At 62.4% G+C, this 23,305-nt stretch overlaps 1 protein-coding gene across 1 annotated transcript in view; it reads right to left on the bottom strand.

Annotated features, from left to right (window-relative positions):
- Nucleotides 1-133: 133 nt before the first annotated feature.
- The window catches only part of Celsr1 (cadherin EGF LAG seven-pass G-type receptor 1), a 124,929-nt gene continuing 101,757 nt past the window's right edge, over nucleotides 134-23,305 (bottom strand). Inside the window, exons 17-35 of the mRNA XM_021733011.2 lie at nucleotides 22,962-23,056; nucleotides 22,233-22,442; nucleotides 21,134-21,317; nucleotides 19,816-19,959; nucleotides 18,172-18,373; nucleotides 17,201-17,368; nucleotides 14,960-15,086; nucleotides 12,570-12,770; nucleotides 8,767-8,941; nucleotides 6,328-6,440; nucleotides 5,851-5,930; nucleotides 4,783-4,909; nucleotides 4,175-4,300; nucleotides 3,659-3,753; nucleotides 3,290-3,393; nucleotides 3,004-3,153; nucleotides 2,485-2,694; nucleotides 2,042-2,303; nucleotides 134-1,852 (exon numbers count right to left, since the gene is read on the bottom strand). Of these exons, the coding sequence (XP_021588686.2) occupies nucleotides 1,828-1,852; nucleotides 2,042-2,303; nucleotides 2,485-2,694; nucleotides 3,004-3,153; nucleotides 3,290-3,393; nucleotides 3,659-3,753; nucleotides 4,175-4,300; nucleotides 4,783-4,909; nucleotides 5,851-5,930; nucleotides 6,328-6,440; nucleotides 8,767-8,941; nucleotides 12,570-12,770; nucleotides 14,960-15,086; nucleotides 17,201-17,368; nucleotides 18,172-18,373; nucleotides 19,816-19,959; nucleotides 21,134-21,317; nucleotides 22,233-22,442; nucleotides 22,962-23,056 (2,798 nt within the window). The 3' untranslated portion in view covers nucleotides 134-1,827. The remainder of the gene's footprint in view (nucleotides 1,853-2,041; nucleotides 2,304-2,484; nucleotides 2,695-3,003; nucleotides 3,154-3,289; nucleotides 3,394-3,658; nucleotides 3,754-4,174; nucleotides 4,301-4,782; nucleotides 4,910-5,850; nucleotides 5,931-6,327; nucleotides 6,441-8,766; nucleotides 8,942-12,569; nucleotides 12,771-14,959; nucleotides 15,087-17,200; nucleotides 17,369-18,171; nucleotides 18,374-19,815; nucleotides 19,960-21,133; nucleotides 21,318-22,232; nucleotides 22,443-22,961; nucleotides 23,057-23,305) is intronic.

The raw sequence follows: 23,305 nt of genomic DNA, 5'->3' as shown, positions 1-23,305 counted from the left end.
CTTTGGTGGCACAGACCGATTCTCAGGAAACCCAGTGAGACCTGCCACCCGCTTCCCAGGAGGGAGCCTGAGGTGCCCTTCATGCCACCTTGGGGAGGGGAGCAGGGCAGCCCCGCACAGCTGAGGAACAGACTCGGACATCTGAATTTATTGTAGACTCTTCTCATTTGCATTGTCATTCCAGTGTTTGACATTAATAAATACACGTGTTTAAACCTCCAGTGTCTGATCTCTCAGAGTCTTACTCATGAAAATAGGTTTAAATTTTTCCTGTCTTATAAAATGACTTTTTTTTTTTTTTTTGGTAACAATTTTGATCAGATTAAAAACTACACCTCCAGAGGCGACAGGCAGCTGGGGCAGCAGGGACACAACGCCCCTTCCCTCCCCCAGAGGCCTGCGCGAGGTCCCCACACCCCGCTGGGTGTGGAGGTTGAGGATGTGCACTGCCCACAGAGAATCGCCTCTCACTGACCAGTAGCTTGTCACACCTGGAAGCAGCTGTGCCCACCACCTGCTTGGGCACCTGATTTGAGATCAGAGGCCATGTTGAAATAAGATGCATCTGAAGGACTCTGGGCCTGCTCCACAGCCCCTCGGGCCATGTTGTGCCCTGGCTCTCAGGGACAATCACAGGACTTCGCGTGAGTTTCCAAAAACAGCTTGGTGGTCCCTGGAAAGAGTGCTGCAGTTTGTCCCTCTGCACCATTGACCACTTGAAGCAAAATGATGTAACTGGCCAGACACTGGGGATGGCACCCCAGCCTGCCCAGAATCTAAAGGAGCCAGGAAGTTGGCAGGAGGATGTGATGTCCTGGAGACCCTGCAGCTCCTTTGAATTAGGTTGTGTGAATGCTTCGAGATCACACCTGGAGCAAGAGTCTGGAACAGAGGAATTCCCTGCCTGTAGTACCAGGCTCCGGGCCCCCTGGGCCTGGAGGGGGCCAGGCATGGGGGTGTGGTGGGGGTGTGAGATCAGTGCGGCAGCCACAGTCCACACTGGCCACAGCAGGCCCCTTGAGTGGCGGATCCCAGATGGCCCTGTGGGGCCGCACGTGTGGGGTGAGGAACTGAGGCAGCACGTGCTGTGGGTTCTGGAGGCCAGCAATAGTCCCAGGCCTCCTTGCTCACTGGCTGAAAGCAGGTGCAGGAACTTGGAAGACTGTAGCCCCCGCAGGAACACGTCACCTGTGATGTGGGGATGTCAGCTGCGGCAGCAGCTCCAGATTCAAGTCCAACTGTGAAGTCCTCCTCATACGAAAACGGTAAGAGATCCTTCCACAGACCTCCCAGTAACAACCAGCCCAAATGCAAACTATACACAGGTTTTTTTTGTCTTCAAGTTCAGGTCAAATATACAACAGTATTTCCACCTTTTCAACAGAGCAAAGCAATCTGCTTGGAGACGGGTGCCGTTGCCCGAGGCTGCTGACACTGCAAGCCATGCCCATGTGGCCCTCAGTCTGCTCAGCTCCTGCAAACCCTGCTGAGCCCACAGGCCAGCTGGGCCTCCTGCACAGGCCAGAAGCATGATTTTGACTCTGTGCAGGCTGAGGACCCAGCTGTGTTGGCCCAGGGTCAACATCTCCCTTGAAACATGCCAGTGGCTTTGGCACTTGTCACTGGATCTGACAGGCCCTGAGTCCATGGGAGAGCCAAGGGCTTCGTGTCTGGGCCGTCCGATGTGGAGCTGCTTCTGCAGGGACCCTCATACCCAGGGCCCACTTCATTGTGGAGGCAGCAGCCCTTCGGGCTCCAAGGTCCAAGGGCTCAGGATGGTGGTGGCCTGAATGGGGTGACAGGCTTGCCTCATGGTTTCCTGATGGTTCAAATTGAAGTTTCATTACTGCCTCTGCGTGTGGAAGAAGCCATCAGGCGGGTGGTGGGTCAGTGAGGGTGGCAGTTGGGTGGGATCCAAAGTCAGTGGGGGCAGAACTTCCCCAGTTCAAGAATAGACACCTGGGGCCTGCACGGGTCCTGGACGAGGGGAGAGCTGGCGGCCCCTACCCTGACCCCAGCCCTGGAGGCCAATACTACTCACTCAGAGTCGGAGCCTTCAGCCTGGGCACTCCCCACACGCACGTTCATGGCCACCCCATTCAGATGCTCGCGGCCTGGCTCCCTCCCAGGGGTCTTGATGGTGATTACACAGTCGGGGGCACGGACTCCATCGCCAGAGCCCAGGGAGGATGTGCGCGAGGACGCGGGGCTCTGCTCACAGTCGGCCAGCTTTTCCCGCAGCCGGCACTTCAGTGGGGGTCCCGGCAGTGGTGGTGGGTAGGCGACTTTGTTTTTCAAGATGCCTGGGAGGAGGGAGGCCCGACAGGGTCACACCTGTGCCTCCTCTAGTTCAGAGTCCTCTCTGATCTGCCTATGCCCCACCCATGCCCCACAAGATCCCACCACCTTGCTACATAAGGCCCCTGCCCTGTCCCCACCAGCTGGCAAGGGACAAGTCCCATGGTAGGCCTCCCTCCTGGGCACCTTTCCTCTGCTCTGGGGGCTGGCTGCTGGGCATGGATGGCCGGTCTGGAGGCTGGGTGCTGCAGCGGTCGCCCTGCTCCTGCCGGTGCAGCTCCACGCTGACCTTGGTCTCCACCTTCAGGTGGGGCTCAGTGCCCGCCTCCTCACTGTCGCTGCCAGCGGGGCTCACATCAGGCCAGCCAGCTGGGACGTGGTTGGCCAGGGCATCCGCTGAGATGGGTGACACAGCACTGGGCATCCCAAGCCTGGCAAGCCCCCAGGGTGGCCCTGACCCTCCACCCACAGGCCTGGCAGGGCTGCCTCCCAAAGAGGGGAACAGGCCCAAAGGAAAGTCCTGATGTGAGGGCCCTGGCCGCGCTCCCCACCGCCCTGACAGCTAGCCACGCAGTGGCTACTCTGGAGGCCCCACCTGGCCGCGCTGACCATCTGCAGAGCCCTAGGACTGCAGGGTATGGCCGGCCAGAGGGTGGGCACACAGCCACCGAGGCCTGCCTGGCTGGCCACGTCCTCACCACTCACCTTTGGGGGTGCTGTGGACAGGGCCCTGCGCCGGGGCCCATGTGTCCTCAGCCTCCCCGCCATCGTCCTCGCTGTCTGACGAGCGTGAGGAGGCATAGGAGCTGCTCTGCTCGTCCAGCGATAGCTCACTGTCCGAGTCCGAGTCGGGGCCTGTGGGGCGGTCGGGCATCGAGGCTCAGGTAAGCAAGGCACCTGTGCTTCCTCCAAGGCATGTCCTCCACTGGTTGTGGGGATGTGGACACATGAGAGCGACCTGGGCCCCTGCAGCCATCAGGGGAAGCCATACCATGAGGTTTCTTAGAGCTCCTGGGGTTGAAGGAGGAATCCGGTTCCCCATGGCCACCACGTGCAGGCCCGGAGGACACGTTGAGCTTCTGGACCCCTTCGTCCCTAGAGAGAAGCGCAGGCTCAGCATTTGCTCAGTGGAATAGATGACAGGCCCTTATGTGACCGAGCACTTTCTGCCTGCACGCCATGGCCACTTGGGGTTCTGGAAAATTCCCCCAAACTGCCCCAGCTACATTTTGATCAATGGTAACAACACAGACAAATGAAGAGTCTCCACATCAGGGCACGTGGCTGGGACCTTCCCTGCAGGCCAGGCCACAGAGCTGGCCCCACTGCACCCCAAGATGACAACGGGCAGCAGCCTGACCTGCTGGTGCTGTCCAGCGAAGCGGTGGACTCGCCCAGGGCTGTGCGGAGCATGTCGGGCCCCTCGCTGTAGGTGTTGTTGCAGTTGAGGGAGCGCTGGGGAGGGAGGGTGGGCTGTCAGAGACCACTGTGGAGGACACTGTCCCCTAGAGGCTCCCTCGCCAGCACCTTGGCTGTGCCCCTGCCTGGCCTCAGGAGGGCAGCATCGCAGGGAGCCTCGTGGCAGCTAAGGGGAGAGCACTGCCTGGCCCCAGGACACACCTCCTGCCCACAGCCACTGCTTCTGGGCCAGGGGCCTCACCTGCCCTGGCCCCTGTCTTCTGGAAGCCGTGAAAGAGACCCCACCTAGCTCTTTCCTTCTCCCAAGAGTCATTAGGAGCCATGGCCACGTGTCCAGGGATGGCCTCTGGGACACCAAAGCCACTGAGCCCCGTTTGGTATTTGGTCCTTATAGCTCCCAGCCCCACAATGAGTGCTGCCCAACTCCCAGCCCCACGGGGTGCCCGGTGACCCCCACCGTCAGCAGAGTGGCCCTTGTGGTGGCTGAGTCATCCAGGTGCGGCTTCTTCCCAGCAAGCACTGCCCTCAGGTGCTTCCGGACCTCCCTGTTGAGCAGGCAGTGGAGCAGGAGCACAAGGGGGCCCTGGAGGGAGGAGGCTCAGGTGGCCTGGTGTACTCTGCTGCCCCACAGAAGTAGGTGCCCCCAGGGCGTGGGGCCTGGAGCACAAAGCACCCTGCCATGTGGCCCAGGGCCCCTGCTTTCTTAGGCAGGGGAAGCCCCAGAAACAGCTGGCCTGCACAGGGCAGCAGGCATGTTGGGACAACGAGGGGCCCGCCCCAGGCCATAGTCTCCTGGGGTCCCCGACATTGTGTCATAAATACACTTTCTAGACAGCCCTTGGTGTAAGCCACAAATAGTCACTCCTCCCGGGGACACAGTGGGATTTGGGCCAGCTTGGCAGTGACGACGGTGGGAGGAGTGACCCTGTTCTGGCCAGCATGACTGTGGGCGGGGATCAGGAAGGCTGGGGACAGGCAGGCTGGAGGCCGTGGCCTCCTCTGGTGCAGCACTGGGGTGCCCCAGGTTGGCTCAGGCAGAGCCCCTGGGGCTCTGTGGACACCTACCTGCAGGCCACTGAAGGCTGCGAAGAGGTAGTGAAAGCCCAGCGAGTCGCCGTTCACAGCCAGCAGACCCAGCAGCCAGGTGGCGCTGATGAGCAGCAGCAGGAGGAAGGCCGTCCTGAGCAGCGAGCTGGGGGCAGGCGGCGGGAGTCCACTCGTCCTTCTGTCCATCCGCCAGCCATACCCCCTCTGTCTGCCTCCCTTCCTCCCTAGCCCTCCCCAAGCATCTTCGGTAGCCAGGGACAAGGGAGGCATGCTCCCATCTGTCGTGGCCTCCCACTGGCACAAATGGATGACAGTCAACAGTGAGCTGTCATGGGGGGGTTAGTGTGTCCACATGAATTGGTGTCAGGGATGGACAGGGGGACGAGGGAGGAAGGGCGGGCTATGGCCTCCACCACCTGGCCTATCAGACTTTCCTTCTCCAGGGTGGGAGCTGGCATGGCTCCTGCTGCCCAAGGCCCCTCCTGGGCACCACCCCTTTACCCTACCCCCAGTTGGCCTCCTCTCTTATCAAACAGGTCAGCAGGACCCTGGCCTCCCACAGACACCCCATCACCCCTCTTGACCCCTGCAGCTCCCGGACACACTGCTGCCTTCTCCCACCACCCCTCCTGCTCCCCCGCCCTCGACCCTAAGCCCCTGGGGGATCCCCCATACTGTCCCCAGCTCCTGGGCTGCACCCGCCCCAGGCAGTTCCTCCACTCGAGGCCTGACGATTCTGTCGTCACAGCAGAGTTCCAGGTCCCCTCCACTCTGCCTTGACCTGGTGCTTCAACGCTCTCTCCTCCCGTCTCCACAGCCCTGCTGTCTCAGGCCTGGACACTGCTGACCCTCCCCCACTCGGCCGATCTACCGCCAGGGCTGCGGACCCACCCCAGGAGCACACTTGGCCACGACTCCCAGGCCAGGCAGCCAGTGGCAGGAGGGCCTGGCCGCTGGGTGATGAACTCTCACAGGGCTCTGTCCAGCACATAAACTGGACATTCAGGGGCCTCAGGGCCCAGCTGACCGAGGCTGGGAAGGGCCAGCTCAGCATCAGGTCCCAGCCCACTGGTCAGCCCCACTTACACGACCCCTTTCCTCTCATAATAATGGTGCTTTCTTTGGCAGGAAACCTTTGCGGACAGGGCAAAGACGACGGCATTGATCTGGGAAGAAATAAGGGAAACAAAGTCGGGCGGGCTCTTCGTCTCCACCTAGAGACCCCCACAGCCGCTGCTCCTGGAGCTCTCCACCACATCTTGGGAAGCTGTGGCTGCGTTAGAGGCCTCAGCCCCAGCCTGAGGAGGCTACCCTGGGGCCAGGCTTCTGCCAGCCTGAGTGGGGACTCTCCTGCTGGCTGGACACAGTGGCCTCCTGGTGTACATGAAAGGTAACCTGAAACCCGTGGGCTGAGGACTGGGCCCAGAGCAGCCCAGAGGATGCAGTGACACTAGAGACCAGCCCTTCCTGCCCAGCTGGCCAGCCCCCACACCCCCTCCAGCCAGGGTGCCCCTGGGCGCAGCATCCCAAGGAAGGAGTCTTCTGCAAGGCCCTGTCACTCACAATGATAACAGCTCCGATGGGCCCCGCAAAGCTCCAGATGAGACTGTCGTGGAGGGAGAGCCAGCAGAAGTCAGGGTTCCCGTAGCCCTGGGGGTCCAGGCCAACCGCCAGTCCTGGACACAGCAGGAGGGCAGAGCAGAGTGAGGGCCACACATCCAGATAACTGCCTACACCCTGGAGCTGTGGCCGGGGACTCCGAGGGTCTCCAGAGAAGGGCCACTCAAGGGTCCCTGCACTGGCCTCCTGGGAGGAGGGGCAAGGAGCACGGAGACCCCGGCTGCAGCGGGGAGCCTTCCCAGGCCCTCTGAGCAAGACTTGTCCAGACACCACAGGTGGCCAAGGCCAACGGGCCCAAGGCAGGGGCGCAGCTTCCAGAGAGCCCCAAAGGCTGGCAGTGCCTGGGGAAGGCCTGGTGGCAGGGTCACCATGTGCAGTGAGTGGGTGGGTGAGCAGATCACAGACAGGCCACATATCACACCACACACAAGTGCACACACACAGCACCACACACACACAGCAGGCCACACACAACACGTCACACACGCCACACACACATTTCAGACACAACACGCCATACACACAACACAACACACAGGTGCACACATGCCACACACAACATGCCACACACATCATGCCACACACAACACACCACACACATGCCACACACACGTCACAATGCCACACACAACATGCCACACACACGTCACACCCACAACACGCCACACATGCCACACACAACATGCCACACACATCACACACAACATGTCACACATGCCACACACACACCACACCACACACAGGTGCACGCACACATGCCACACACAACATGGCACACACACACGCCACACTCAACACGGCACACACACACACGCCACACTTCATAGGCACACAACCCCTCACTGGCAACTGCTATACACACGGCATTCCCACTTCACCTACGTAGTGTCTTTCTAACCACTGGTGACAAGCTGGGCAAGGACAGCCTGTCCATGTGGCCCGTCAAGACGAGTCTGGGAGCCCATCCACACAGACCTCAGATGGGACAGAGGAAAGGGGTGCCTGCGTCACCCTCAACTCCAGCTGGCTTGGTGCCCACCCTCCCGATGCTCTCCACACACAGATCTTAAAGACCATGTCCCCTGCTGCTCAACCCCCACCCTGGGACCTCCCTGTGCGCTCAGGAGACAGACCTGGTGCTTTGGTGGCCTGCCAGGCAAGTGTGGGGCCTGCCAGCCACATTCCCTGCTGGGGTCCCCCCACCCCCCGCCCTCACATTCCCCACCGTCCAGTACAAGTGGCACTTGCTCCAGGATGCCCCCTGCCTGGCTCCAGGCAAGAGCAGGTCCTAGGAACACGCCACCCGGCTCTGGGCCCCTTCAGCACAGGGTCTGCCCAGGGCAGAACCTCGGGCTGCCACTCGTCACCTCCGCTCTGAGCGAGGACTCCCATTTGCCTCCTCCCTTGCCCGCGTCTGGCCTGGAAGGAGCTCTCTGCCAAGGGCAAGGAAAGGGACGCAGGCACGCCCCTCAGGGACGTCGGCCACAGCGCAGACCTGGACATCCTGGGCCTGGCGGGCGCTGCTGTCAGCCAAGGCCTCGTCTGCCTGAGGCTCCTGGGGAATCTAGGGTCTTTCCGAGGAGGCGCGAGCGTCAGAACGTGTTTTAAAGTCAGTGAGAACGTGCACTTGGCATCTGGACCAGGCCCTGGGGCGGGAGCTCTCACAGGCACAACCCGACAGAGCTGTGGGGGAGGTGGCTTCCAAGACAGCAGGCTCTGGAAAGATCACTCGCCAGATCCCATCTTAGGATGAAAGCCCACTCTGTCGAGTTAGGTGGCCTCTGGGCTCACCCTGCCTGGCCTCCACAGCTCTGGGTGAAGGGGCCTCGTCCCAGGGGGTACCCTGGACAGAGCCAGGGGAGACACATCGGGAGCTGCAGGCCCCCACGGTCCTGTGGGAGCAGCGGCCGGAAGGCGCCTCAGGTGCAGACACCTGCACAGAGCCCTGGGGTCCTGCCAGCCGGGGTCAGCACTGCCCACTGTGAACAGGGGAGGGCCGTGCACCAGGCAAACACCCACTTCCTGACCGCAAGGAGGTGCCGCTGCTCCACGCTGCTCCCTGAGCATCCCCTCATCCAGCTGCTCGCCACTGACCATCCTCCCCCTCCGTCCACACACTCACCACCGACGCACCTTCCATCTAGCTGCCCACCCACCACCTACTGACCCATCCCCCCATCCCCCACTCGTCCCCACGCACCCAGTGGCAGGCATGGAATTTCCTGTTGGTGCCAGGCAGCCTCCCCTAGGTGTGCAGATTGCCCGGGGGGCCAGCAGAGACGGAGGCCCTTCCTGCCTGCTCGTGGGGCCGCTGGCCGTGGTGGGTTGGAAACTGCACTCCCACGCAGGCCGCCCTGGCAGGGCTGCTCTGGGCATGCTCACCTGTGACGATGGCCGGGATGCCCCAGCCCACCACGTAGTAGAACCTCATGGGCCCCGCGTCTATGTTGCGCACCTCGGTCAGCATGCGGTAGACGTGCAGGCTCTCCACCAGCGTCCAGGCGAAGGTGCTCATGTACACGTAGTGCAGGAGGATGGCCACCACTGTGCAGAGGAACTGTGCAGAGAGGGCACGGGCTCAGTGGGCACCCCAGCGGGCATGCTGCAGAGTGTCCGATTCAGGGACAGCCCTGCGGGCACAGGGATTGCCCAGAGAGGTACCCGGCTCAGGGCACCCACAGAAGCCAAGGCCCAATAGGCGTGGGGAGACCAAAAGGACACTGCGAATGTGGGGCTCTGTTGCATCTGCAAAGGGAAATGGAGCTGTCTCTGTGGCTCTGCTGAGACTCACCAGGCACGCCAACAGCCCCAGGGCCTCAGGCCTGAGATGGAATTGGGGCAGAGGGAGGCATCTAGGGCCCCGCTCAAGGGACCCTCCTGGGCGTGGACCACTGCCAGGGCCCACTGGCCATGGCTCAGGGATGAGGGCTGCAGAGCACTCAGATTTAATTTAAAGAGAAGCTAGAAATACGTATTTTATGTGATGTTCCCCAAATTTTAAATATTGGTATTTAGATTTTAAAAAGCACTGTGGAGCTGAGCCTGCTCAGGATGAGGGTCCCAGACTGGGATCTTGGCTGTGCCCACCTCTGCTGACCCTACATGAGCTTCCATGGCAGAATCTATGCAGTGACCTCACGTCCAAAAAGAACAAGGTCCTACGTACACAGCACCCCCCAGTAGTCCCAGCTGCTGAGGAGGCAAGTTCAAGCCAGTCTTAGCCACTTAATGAGGCCCTGTCTCAAAAAGTAAAAAGCCCTGGGGGTGTGGCTCAGTGGTAGTCACCCAGGGTTCAACCCCTAGAACCAACAAACAAGGTCCTTATATCTTCTGTTGAAATAAGAACAGGATGAGAGGATATGTCCTAGCTGGGGCAAGTGCAGGGAGAAGAAAATAGTGTCCACATGGGGGCTAACAGACATGGGCCGCCCTCCGGGGTTTGGGGAGAGGTACGCGCATAGGCACTGCTGGCGCCACTTTCCCTGGGAGCAGAACAAAGACGGCCTCGTGTCCAGTAAATCACTCCAGCCAGCCAGGGCCTGGGAGACAAAGGCCTTGCCCAGAGAAGGGACTGTGACTTTACAGAAAACCCGTAAAAGTCGCCAGAGGCCAAGCCCGGGCCCCGCCCCTGCTGCCACCAGAAAGGTCTCCTTCCAGGGGGCGGAGGAGCCAGGAAGGAGCTGCCCTCAGCATTTCACACCTGGTGTCTGGTGGCATGCGTGGCCGCCCCTTTCCCTCCACTAATGCACACTGGAAGGGCTCCAAAGTGACCCATGTGGCTTCCCACCCAAGCCCTCCCCCGCTTAGACGCAGAAGGACCGCTGCCCGGCAAGGGCCATCCTCTGGAGAGTTTAGAGTCACTGAGTCCTGTTCCTGTCCCCTCCGGCTCCTCTCTGTGTGCCTACTCACCGGCCTCTGCTCCAGATTCAATTCCCCTGGCCGTCTGGGCTGGTCAACCTCCCACCCTCAGGCTGCCCAAGGGCCTCCCAGGGCAGGCTGTGTGCACTCTTGGATGGATGCAGACCTCAGGATGACCCGGTCCCCAGCTTATCCTGAACCCCTTTTCATTGGTGGCAACTGGTGGTCCCCCTCAGCCCCGCCCTGAACAGATGCAGCTCTTCACCCGACACCGAGAGTGGGTGGCAGGTCATGCTGCGACTGTGTTGGCTGTGTAGAGCACAAGCTGCCTGTGCAGGACTTGTGTTCAGGGACAGGAAACGCTGGGGCAGCTGGATTTTCCTCTAAGTTCTCGTGGGAGGCAGAACCGCGGGAGTCTCATCAACTTCCCTCGGATCCAAAGCATCAAGTCTGGCTTCCTGTAGGTGGATTTTTGACTCATTTTGCCAGGCACATAAAAATCTAGAGGGTTTCTGCCCTCCTGGCGAAGTGGCCTTTTTGTCACCAGATAGTGACCCGTTCTTCGCTGCTGCTGCTGTCTACGCTCAGGCACGCAGACCTGGCCACGCAGACCCGCAGGCTACTCTGGCTAGCACTCACAGGCACGTCCTCCTTCATGGTCCCCATCTACACATCTCCCAAGAGTCCCATGGACGTCTCTGAATGCAACCAGACAATTCTAAGTCACTCTGAGTCAACTGCTTACCTTTGTCAGAGGCCATCAGACCTGGCTGCAAAGAGGCCTTGCTGGCCTCGGACGTGGCCAGGGGCGGAGTGGGAAAGCCCTGGCCCACCTCTGGCCAGCCCGGATGCTTCCGTCTCAGCACCCCTCCCCCTGCAACTGCAGATGGCTGCCTGCGGATGTCCCTCCAGCTCTCCCCCTCGTGGCTCCCGGAGTATAGGAGCATCTCCCTGGGGACTCCCAGCTGTGGGGGCCCAGCTCCAGGAGGACAGCGGGAGGGTGGGGGACGGGCTACTCTGCCCCCTGGGGTGAGTGTGCTCCTCCCAGGTCTTCACAAAGAGCCACTTCCTGCTGGAAAGGTGAGCTCGGACCTCACTCCCCTGCCTCTCAGCGGCCTCCCTTGGGCAAGTTCCTCCAGGGTCAGTGCCCTCAGGCTGGCTGTGCATCCCGCCTCAGTGGCCCAGCACCCTGCGCTGGCATTAGCCACAATTCAAGGGAGTCCAGTTCACCCTGAAAAGACCAGTTTTCCTCAAGGGTAAAAACCCGAGGTGCAGCCAGGTGCTGGCCCCCACCTGCTTCAGCAGCTCACGTCTCCATGGTCATCCCCAGGGAACTGGCCCTCCCCAAGTCAGGGGCTCAGAGGCTTAAAGAGGGAATCAGGGTCTTGGAGAAGGTGGCCTGGTATCATCCCTGCGTCCAGCAAAAACTCACTGGCTTTGCTCATGTGGCCAGGTGCCCCCCCACAAGCTGCCGCGACACCATGAACTTCCCCGACTCCTGAGTCCACACAGGCCCAGGCCCACGGAGCCCCCAGGAGCCCCACAACACCTGTGTGTGGATCTCACCAGCTCGAGAAGCGACTCCGCCTCCTCCCCTCCCCCATTTGCTCTTCTGGAAAGTTCCTTCTGATTTGGTCCTCTGTATCCCCGGACCTCCCTCCCCCCAGTCCTGCTGTAGGTGTCTTGCTCACTTTCGGGAAGCCTGTGGCTTTCACTGCAAACAGGAGGCGTGAGGGGCTGGACACACTTTTTCCTCCTTTGGTGCAGGGGACTGCACCCAGGGTGCTCCACCACTGAACCTCATCCCAAGTCTTTATTTTGAGACAGGGTCTCGCTAAGTTGCTGAGGGTCTCACTAAGTTGCCGAGACTGGCCAGAATTGCAATCCTCCTGCCTCAGCCTCTGAGCAAGGGCTGAATCTCAGCGTGCGCTGCTGTGCCCGGTCACAGGTTCTCACCAGTAGCCGCACCCTGAGTCTTGAGGCTGTGAGAGTGCTCTGCCTGCAGAGCATGGGACTCTGGGACTTGGCAAATGACTGTCATTTCCTATGAGGCCACTAGTGTGAACGGCCACAGGGTCAGAATGAATGTGCACAGAGTCCTGGGCCCTTCTGATGGGCTCCTTGGGGCACCCTTCTGGGGACGGCCCCCCCAGGGGCAAAGCGATGAGTCCACCTGGCTCAACCCAACAGTCCCAGCTGCCCCCAGGACTCCCAGCCGCACTGAAGGAGCAGGAGCGCCCAGCTCCTCCTCCTGGTGTGGGCCTCTCCCCGGGAGGCTGGGAGGCTTGCCTCCAGGACGTGATGGCCCACGTGGCTCGGGTTCTCACCGGGTTCTCAGTCTGGTTGATCCCGGCCACAAAGACCAGCTGGGAGCAGAAGATGGCCCCGATGAGATTCTTGTGGATGCTGTGCAGGTTGGAGCGCAGTGTCCGGACCAGGGTGAGCAGGATGAAGGCCACCAGCAGGGCTGCCAGGGACAAGGACACGGCGGCATAGGTGATGATCTTCAGGGGCAGGACCTCCCCGTGCTGCGGGTGGGTTGGTTAAAGCAGGAGACGGTGAGGTCGGCTCTCACTGAGTTTTGCGTGACAGAGGCCAACAAGGTGATGCGTCACCAAATTAGCAGAGACTGGCAGGAACCATGTGGCTATGACCTGGCTCTCGGGTGGCACAGGTGGAACAAAACCCAATGATTAATCTGGAATGAGGACCAACTGTGGAGGGCAGTGGAGACGGCCACACAGCCACGGGCACACACCGTGCCCTGGACTGCACCCTTAAATGGTCACAAGATGGATATTTTGCTACATTAAAAAAAGGGGGAAAATAATCGACCAAACCTCACATGACACCTGTCATCAGGAGACGCTCGGCCTGCCCACCCGAATCCGGAGCTGCAGAGGCCTTCTGGGGGACACGGTGCCCGAGGACACGCGGTCGGGCGGTGGGCACTCCCTGGCCTCCTGTGCTCTGTTTTACTTTACACTGTCACAGATTCACTCCTCTGCTCAAACGTCAGCCCCTCTTCACAAGAAGCTGGAGGAGTTGGAACAGCACGTGAAGGACCGTGGCTTTCCTGGGTCCGTTGTGTGCGAGGGATGTTCACAAACCTGCCACGTGCCCTATTCCACACCAGGCCTAGATCCAGCCCACGAGGCACGGCCAGCACTGTCCTCATCCCAACAGACGGGAAAACTAGTGTCAAGAGGCCGAGGGACCTGCCAGAGGCCGCCCAGCTGGCCGGGTGGGACTCCAGGCGCCAGGGACTTGGGCCAACAAGAGCTCCAGTCCCACGGGCAGGGCCTTCCTTCCCGGGACCCTACCTGCCCCTCAGCGTGAAGCCTTCTGTGAGGCAGGAGTGAAGGGACCCCCGCCCAGGCCACGCAGATGTCTCCACAGTGGTTCGTCTCAGACTAACCCGCGTCACCTCCATGTGGCTTACCACTTATCTCTTGTGTCTTTTGTAAAAATTGTGGAAAATACACACAGCAGGGGTTCACCACCTAGCCATTTCCCACCGGGCGCTTCCTGGGCATCTGCACAGCGTGACTCCTGCCCAGGACACAGGTTCCGGGTTGCCTTAGCCTCCCAGTGTCCAGCACCTCCTGAAGGTGCTGCCCGTGACACAGAACCAGGAGCAGGCTGTCTGGCAGGGTCCTGGGAAGCCAGCACGGGCAGGCCAGGAGGACAAGCGCTCAGGAACTGGGCCCGAGATGCTCCTCCGTGGCTCCGAGTGCCTGGAGTCCTGGAGCCTACAGCACCTGACTCCCCGGGGGGCCGGGGGTCTTCAGAGACCTGTGGCTCTGTGGCACCCTGGGCACAGGAGCCCCTGACCACTCCCATTGCATTCGTCTACCTCAGCCTCATCTGGCCACAGGAACCTCACCCCTATCTAAAGACCTCGGTGACCAGCCTTGGGGCTGGCCCTGGTGCACCTGCCACAGAGGTGGGTGCTGGGAGAGGGCGCGGACGCCCTGGGGGCCGGGCTGCAGCTTCGCCTGCACAATACATGAAAGCCACTCTCCTGAGCACCTGCCACCTGGCTCACAGCTCCACGAAGGTGCAGAAGCCTGAGCCCCTGGACACCAGAATGGCCTTGGCAGGGACAACGGTCTGGCTCCTGGGCCACATCCCAGCCCTGAGCAGGTGACAGGTGAGGCCACCCTGGCCTCTGCCTCGGGTTCCTGGATGCCAGTGTCCCACACGGCCCAGGCTGGCCTTGTGCCACCTCCCTGCCTTGGTAAAGGAGGCCAGGCCAGGTCCTCCCAGCCTGCCCTGCCCAGGGCCCCTCTGCCCTACCACCGCCCCACGAGGTGTGGCTCACATTCTCAGGCTGCTTCAGACGTCGGAGGGCAAAGATTATCTGCCTGTCACCGAGGACCTGACCCCTTGGTCCTTGGGGCTGGTGTGTGTGGCCCGCAGTGACACCCGCGTGGGACATGCCAGCCTCGCTGTCTTGCCCGTCTTTCAAAGTAGATGCAGAAACACTGTCTAGCAGAAGGCTGGGACCTGCTCTGAAGGGAGGTGACATTCTGGGGACCTCTGAGTCTGAGCTTAGGGTCCACTGCTACAGGTCAGGTGTGGGGTGCCCCAGATTCAGGCTCATGGGCCGCAGGGTTTGCTCACAGCGCTGAGGAGGAAGCGTGGTTTGGGGGCTCAGCCAACTTCCTGGGGCCCGTGGGCACACTTGGTGGGGCGGCGGCTGTGGGATGCCCACCTCGCGCCTGGAGATGTCCATGAGCACCGCGCAGCTCGCGGCCCCGCGGCACTGGCACACCACGTGGGTCCGGTTCCTGGACAGGAGCTCGCAGCCCTTGGCCGACCAGCCTCCAGGCCCACTGATGCTGCAGAGAAAGGGGACCAAGGGGTGAGACAATCCCCGAAACCGTGACACGGCCAAGGCGCAGCAGCCTTCCCTGGCCCTGGCCAGCTGGACCCTGCCGGTGGGAGTGGGCCGACACAGAGCAGCCCTGCGTGCTGTGTCCCATGACCTCACCGGTGGCCTCTGCCGTGTCCCCGGCCCCCTCACTGCACGGCCTGTGGCTAGGACAACAGCTGTGCTGCCCCTGACATCATGGAGCACTCGTCCCCTGGTGGCCGCCACCTCTCACTAGCACCTCTCCATGTCGAATGGTCCACGTCACAGCGGAGAAACCCCAAGGAGCCTCACGTCCGCTGTGCGCCTGTCGCCAGAAGCGCCTCGTGGCACCATGGCCACTTGCCCCCCGCAGGCCTGAGTCCTGGCCATCTCAGAACTCACTCCTGCGTCGGCCGCACTTTCCTGGGCAGGTTGCACCGTGTTTTATGGGGCTGCCTGGAAGTCAGGGCCCTGTTACTCCTCCCGTTTCAGGACGGGGGCCCCAAATAACAAGCTGTTCTGGGCCCTGCCCCCGATGCTGGGAAAGTCACGTCACCTCTCTGATCCCGAATTTACTCATCTGTGAAATGGGCCGTGACTGTCGGTGCGCTCGCCAAGGGCGCTCAGATCTGGGGATAAAGGAGCCACATAAAGCAGGGGCAGATCACTAGAGCCAGAGCTAATTGCCAGGATCCAAACGAGGGACCAAGGCCAGACGCCATGCCCAGCAGCCGCGGGCCAAGGCCAGATGCCATCACCTCCCACTGGGCGCAGGCCCCTCTGCCGTCTCCTCTGAGAGCCAGACAGGCCGGGGGCGGCTTGGCGAGTGTGTGGAAAGTCCAGGCGCGTGAGCTCTCGCTGCCAAGCCGTCCGTGTGCCCCACAGGAGCCCCTTGCTCAGCAGGGCCAGCACCCGGCACGGCCCCGTGGTGGCCGCCCACTCAATCCAGAGGACCCACGCCACGGGAGGTGGCCCTGTCACACAGGAGCTCCTAGGTGTGCAGCTCGGGCCTCGCTTCAAGCATGAGGGCGGGCCTGGGGCTTGGCTCTCTGGCAGCGCCCAGCTCTCCCGGTGGAGAGGCGACCACCATCACGGTGCAGACGGCACTGAACCTGGTGAGGGGAGCGTTCCTGCGCACACCGGTCCCACCAGCGTCCCCCCACTCCAAGACAGCACCACTGAGCAGGAACTAGAGGAGGAAAGGCCAGCCCCCCACAGAGAGCTCAGGACCTCAAGGCAGGGGAGGAAGACGGGCCTCAGAGCCAGTCTCGCGTGAGCAGGGGAAAGGCGCAGCCCCACGTCTCCCCAGCACGCGGGGGCTTCTCCTGGCTCCTGTGGGTGCTCCTGCACACAGGGTGCCTGACAGCCTCCTAAACCTGCTGCGGGAGTGGGGCGCCCAGCTGGCCAAAGGCCAGGGACCCCCGGGGAAGGGGCCACAGCTGGGGCCCTGTGTGCTCAGAACTCACCCCCTAGGCTCAGCCGCAGAGGCCTGGGCACTGGTGTGGGTCGGCACCTCTGAAGTCCCCAGCGGGCAGTCCGCCTCTGCCTCAGGCCCCTGCGTGCCTGGCTGTGAGTCTGCATGTGAGTCTCCTGGTGTGTCTGCATGTGTGTCTCCATGTGTGTCTCCGTGTGTCTGTATGTGAGTCTCCTGGTGTGTCTGCATGTGTGTCTACGCATGTCTGCATGTGAGTCTGCATATATGTCTCTGTGTGTCTGCACGTGTGTCTGCATGTGTGTCTCTGTGTCTGTGTGTGTCTGCATGTGTGTCTGCGTGTATGTCTGTGTGTGTGTGTCTGCATGTGTGTCTGTGTGTATGTCTGTGTGTGTGTGTGTCTGTGTCTCCATGTGTGTCTGTGTGTGTCTGCGTGTGCGTCTGTGTGTATCTGCATGTGTCTGCATGTGTGTATGCGTGTGTCTGCGTGTTTGTGTGTGTATCTGCGTGTGTGTCTGCGTGAGGAGGCTCGGACACCCACGCAGGCAGCACGGGGGTGGAGCTCCTGGCCACCAAGGCCAGAAGACGATCCAGGAGTCCTGCCTTGGCTGGGCCTCGGGGTGTCTGCAGCAGGAGGTGGCTGTCCCCGGCCCTAGAGTGGCACTTACTCCAGAGAGTGGTTCCAGAACACACAGACGGGCTTGGTTCGCTCCTCCGTCTCCAACAGGGCGAACTGCACCAGGACTGGCCTCTCCAGGGGGCGGGACAGCGGGGCCCCCTCACTGTGAAGCATGACGCTCACCACCGGCGTGTTGATGACCGGCCGGTTCGGCAGCCTGTGGCAGAGGAGCGAGACCAGGGGACAACAGTGAGGAGGCCACATCCCTTTAAAAGAGTATGAATGCCAGGGGACACGGGTCAGACGAGCAAGGAGTCATGGTCCCTGGGCACACACGGTGGCCCTGTTCTCAGGCACAGGAGACGTGTCATCTCCGGGCCACACGGGGGCTTCAGAATTGACAAACGAACAGAAAATTCATGTACAAAGATGTCAACGGCCCAACTGGAGCACGGGAGGGCCAGGAGCCCAGGGCAGGCCCTGGCCAAGTGACTAAGCCCACGGCACCCCCTCATCCAGTCACCAGGGGATGTGACTCTGAGGTCCACAGAACCAGGGGGTATCTGGGAAATGACCTTGGGGTTGGAAAGTATGACCTTGGTGGACACCCTTAGTCAGACTTGAGGCCCCTGAGGTAGAAGACACATGGTGAGGCTCGTACTGGCCAAGTGACCCCTGGTGCTGATGGCAGGGGGCAGTGAGCAGAGGCTCGGACGCCACAGCCTCAGTGAGGGGTGGGGCAGGGCAGACCCACGGAGGCACCTCTGGGCACAAGGGCCAGGGCAAGCCAAGGTGAAGGTCATAATGTCCCAGCATGCAGTGCCCATCTGGCTGGCCCACACCTCTGTGTGAGGGACACCACGGGGCGAGGTCCCAGTCTTTGGTGAGGTCATGGTGTGATACTGTTGTGGTGACAAAGGTGATCAGGATTCGGACTTGTGGACCCTGGGGGAGCAGGCCCTCCCCGAGCCCGGGGCCCTGGGGGAGCAGGCCCTCTCCAGCCCCAATCCCTGGCCTCACCGGAGGCTGCGGCGGTCAGGGTCGTAGTGCTCAGGCAGGAGCTGGCCCAAGGTCCGGTAGATGATGACCAGGGCGACAGCAAATTGGCTGGGATCCTCCGGGTGTCTCCGGCGCCTGCTGACGTGGCCCTCCCTCTCAGTCCCAGGCCCCGGTGGCATGGTAGGCAGCGTGGCCCTCCAGGCTGGCCTCACGACGGGGCCTTCTGCAAGGTGAGCATGAAGCTGAGGCCATGCACCTGTGTCCCCACCATGTCCTTCCACCTCTGCCAGTGCTTCTGCACACTGACAGCCGTCCCCGGAGAGAGCACGGTGCTCCTTGGAAAGCAAACACAGGTCACTGTGTGGCCAGCAGGTCTATTGGGGGTTTATTTATTTATTTATTTCTATGTGGTGCTGAGGATCCAACCCGGGGCCTCACCCGTGCTAGGCCAGCGCTCTGCCCCTGAGCCCAGCCCAGCCTGGCTGTTTTGTTTTGTTTTTGTTTTGGTACCAGGGGTTGAACTGAGGGGCACTTAACCACGGAGCCACACCCCCCGCCCATTTTACATCTCAGCTTGAGGCAGGGTCTCGCTGAGTTGCTTAGGGCCTGGCTGATAGAACCTGCGATCCTCCTGCCTCAGCTTCCCTAGTGGCTAGGATTGCAGGCGTGAGATGTTCACCCACGTTCATAGCAGCAGAATTCACAAAAGCCCCCAAAGGAAGCCAGAGTCCACCAACAGAGGAGTGGGTCACGTAATGTGGTCCACTTGGATGAGCATGCCACGCAGCCTTAAAAAGACAGGCACCCTGACACCTGCACATGCGACGTGGACGGACCTCAAGGACAGTGTGCTCAGTGAGGCACACCTGCTGCAGAGTGGCAACTGCACGGCCACCTGGGTGAGGGCCTGGAGGGTCAGGTTCATATAGCCACACGGTCACGGGTCGGGAGAGGGACGGGGAGTCGCCGTTCAGAGGGTTGTTCAGATTTGCCAGGTGAAAAGCGCTCGAGCTGGGGCCCAGAACCTGACTCACTGGAACTCCCCACACGCACACTGGAAGCGGAAAGGTGTGCCGCGTGCCAGGCGCACCTGGTGACCCCAGCGACTCCGGAGGCTGAGGGGGGAGCAAGGCCAGCTCGAGGCCGGCCTGGCACCTTAGCGAGACTGACTCAGGAGGGAAAGGAGGTCTGGGGCGCGGCTCAGCGGCAGAGCGCCCCTGGGTCCCTCCCAAGCCCTGGTGAAGACGACTTCCACATCAGGTACGCTGCACCGCGGAGGCCAAAGAGCAACAGAAGTCGTTGATGGTCAGCTGACGTCCGTCCCCCACCTGCTCCTGGTCCCCACCCAGGGAGCCTCGGGAGGACATGGACATGTGCCTGTGTGGGTTCCGCCCCAGGCTTTATCTCAGGCCTGTGTGGGCGTCCAGGTGCACGTGAGGCGGGCATGCGAGAGGCCACATGCCAGCTGCATTGGGTAGCAGGCGACGTCTTGCCCGCAGCAGGGGACGTGGGCACCAAGCTTGGCAGAGCACGGCTACCTCGCCCTGCACGTTACCTAGGTCCCGTGAGAAGGGAGCACAGCTGCCCTGGGGGCTGATGGCAGCGAGTGGCCGCCGCCCTGGATGGTCAGTGGGGACAGTAGGAATGGCCAGGCTGCAGTTTCACCTTTTCTCTCGGGAGGTTTGAAGACGTCGGCTGGGAAGGACACCGAGGACTCCAGCTCCCTGGGGAACTCATCCTGAATGTCCTCGAACCGCGGCACCCGGGCACCCGTGAAGTTGAGCTTGTCGAAGACGTCAACTGCAAGAACTGGGGACAGTTTGCTCACTCACACACAACGCCAGGCCTTCCTGAGCCTGCCTTCACCGTGCCCCCGGCCGTCCTGCCCAGTTGTACCTCCCTGCCTCCGTTCAGCCTGCTGAGCTGGCAGCAGAGCACCTGAGGGGACATGAGAAGGGGAGACGATGCCACTCGAGGTGGCACCCAGCACCGTCTCACACATCTCTGGGTGGGCAAGCTGGCCGTGCTGGCCGAGCAGTGCAGCCCCCAGCCCCACACGCAGACCCGCCACTCCCTGCAGCCCTCCGGGTGGCAGACTGGCCACAGGACAGAGACGGAACTGGAACCCTGACCCTGAGGGAGCCTGGGCTGGCATCGCCTGAGCCTCTCTGCCTGAAGACGGCCTGCAGGGCCCTGGTGAGCTCGAGGCCGTCCGGCTGTCCCTCTGCTGGGCAGGTGACACCGCTCTCAAGTGGTCCCATCCAAGCCAACACTCCCCATGAGGGCAGTGTCCCTCTGGCTACCTGCAGGAGCGAGGGCCAGGCTGGGCAGGCACACTGGACCTCTGGAGGGGAGAGCCCGGAACATGCCCAGGGGACAGCCTGCGGCTGGCAGGGCTCTGCGGGGTCAGAGGTGCTGCCTACACAGGGTGGGCCTGTGCTGTCCGGGGTGGGGACTGGCTGTCCCACCCTGCAGCTCTCTCTGCCTGAAAACCACCCTGTGAAACCCCAGCCTCAGGTCGCGTGTCCCCATGCTCAGGGTGCTGTGGCCAGGAGGTGCTGGTCCCGAGACCGCTGGGCTCTGGCCAGCCTGTGCCCCTGCCTCTGCCCGGAGACTGCCCATCTGTGCCAAGTCTAGAGGGCTCTGCTGCCCAGGCAGGGTGCACTGCAGGAGCCCCGGCACCCACGCCTCCCCGCAGGCTCACACCTGGACCCAAAGACCACAGGGCAGCACCTCCACCCCTCGGCCCCCGTGCTGGCCCAGCCTCTGGAGCACCGTGTGTTTCTGCAGATCGTCCAAAGGCCCTTGACCACGGGCAACTTCTCCCACTGACCACTGGGAGACGGAGGCCAGGGTCACTGGCTCTCTCTTGTAGAGAGGCCGGGCTGGGCGGTGACCCATGGCCTCGCCCCAGGACTCGGCTCCCAGGACACCTGGGGGTCCTGGGGCCCCACCCTCGGGGGTGCTGCCCTGTAGCCCTTACTCATGTTGGCGGTGACGATGACAAAGGGCCGCAGGTAGGTCCTCCTCAGATTGCGGGCCACGTTGCTGAAGTAGGCTTCGAAGTGCTGCAGCAGCCGCGCGGCGCCACCCTCTGCCCGCTGGATCTGCTCCCACGCAGCCCTGGTGGCCGGGGCCAGGAGGGCACTGCCCGTGTGAACAACATCCTGGCCACACAGACACCATGCTCAGTCTCGCTATGGAGTCCGGCCGTGTCACTAGAAGGCCATCGGCCCCAGGCCAGTGTCGGGGAGGTGGCCTTGGAGGCCAGTGGCCATCAGGAGGCGCTCTGCCAGGGCTCCACCATGTGCCCTGAGGCGCTGACAGGGGAGACGTGCTGGGACCCCTGGACCCCCGGGGAGGCCAGGCCGCAGGACCCCCAGGCTCGGCTGAGCAGGAGTGTGACGGGCCCTCAGATGTGAGGCCAGGGCTCAGCCTGAGACAGGAACCAGGAAGGAATAAAACATGAAGAAAAGCTCCTCTGGCCCAAGTCCCCAGGCCAGGCTCCAATCCCCGCGAGGGGCCTGGCTGGGCCCCCAGTGCTGTGCACGGCTGGGGGTGGGGTAGACGGGGCCCTGGGGGCACAGGACGGGGCCTGGAGAGGAGCCAGGGGCAGCTTGGAACACTCCAGAGTGGCTCACAAGCGCAGGGACAGAAGGGCACCTCCTCGGTCACCCCAGCACACGCGGGGCAGGAGGGGCTCTGCAGGAGGTGCCCGAGCCCCCCGCTGGGGCCCACCGCCTGCCAGCCGCACCCCTGGGCCAGCCCCAGCTCTCTGTGCCTCATTCCCTAACCTGGCGAGTGGGTGGGCGGCGAGCCACGCGTTCGGCCGTGGGGGAGGAAGGAGGGGTCAGCTGCACCGGCTGGGGGAAGGCTGGTGCCCTGGGTCCCCCGACGGCCAGCGGCAGGGGCCGTCACCACCGGGGCTGGGCCTGCCCTGCGCTGCCCACCTGCTGCCAGCCCCCACGCCCCCCTCACGCCTGGGAAGCCGAGTGCTGCCTTGAGGTGCCTGGGGCTTCCAGCTGCCCAGCACCGCCCCACCCCATGGCCCACCAGCTGGGCTCCCCGAGCGCCTCCTCTACCTCATGGAAGTTGGCCTCCCGCGTGGCCGCCAGCTCGAAGCCCTGCTGCTGGCTCTCGTGCTGCAGGACGCGGGCCAGCAGCTGGTAGGCCGTGCGCACGTCGTTGCCGAAGAGCGGGCCTCCCAGCCGCGTGGCGTTGCGCAGCGCCTTCACCAGCCGCAGGGACCCCGCGCCGTCCAGCCGCGACTCGTTGTGGCTGAGCTTCTCGTTCTGGAAGAAGAGAGACCAGGACATCTCAACTGCAGGCCCTTCCTGCTATTCGGGCGTCCACCACCTTCCATGGAAGCTTCCTGGTCAGAAAGGAACCACAGCCCAAGGCCAGGAAAGTCGTCCGACTGAGGACCGTGGCGTGGGAACGAGGTGTCTGCAGGGCTCGGAAGGGACGCCCCAAGATGGTGCAGAGCAACAAAGACCCGAGCACCAGCGGGCGGGGACTCGCGCTCCAGAACCCAGGACACCGGGCTGGGCCCTGCAGGCCCAAGAGAAGGGCTTGCCTGTGCCTAGCTCGCCAGCCACCTGATACGCTATGCCAGGGAGGCTGCTTGGCATCTGGCCCCTGGCCTGCAGCACCAGCCCCAGAGATCCAGGGGCCTCTGTGCCCTCGCCCCACCTGGGGCTAACCACACACACACACACATACACACGCACACGTGCACACGGTGCACACACATGCACACGGTGCACACACACGCACACAGTGCACACATGTGCCCTGAGGCTCGGGCCTACCGTGACTTTGAGGTCCACGAAGGAGCCCGTGGTGCAGTTGAAGAGCTCGGGGGGCAGCCAGCCCTTCTCCCCGCTGCAGTGCCGAACCGCGTTTCCTAGGCAATGGGAACATGCCGTGTGCACTTCCTGCCCGTTGATGCCCGTTTAATGCCCATGCCAGAATGCGGGGAAGGGTCCCAGGGCAGCCCAGGCCGGGCAGCTCCACGGCCATGAGCCAACACACATTCCCTTCCTTCGGCCTGGGCCCCGTGCATGACCTCTCGGGCTGACACCAGGCCCTTTGGCTGCCCAGCACATCCACGAGAAGCCAGGAAAGCCCATGCCAGGGCCAGCGGTCACCACAC

Source organism: Ictidomys tridecemlineatus, chromosome 6 (assembly GCF_052094955.1).
Source record: "Ictidomys tridecemlineatus isolate mIctTri1 chromosome 6, mIctTri1.hap1, whole genome shotgun sequence".
Lineage (NCBI taxonomy): Eukaryota > Metazoa > Chordata > Mammalia > Rodentia > Sciuridae > Ictidomys > Ictidomys tridecemlineatus.
The sequence above is the reverse complement of the archived record's forward strand: the minus strand, read 5'-3'. Positions and strand labels throughout refer to the sequence as shown.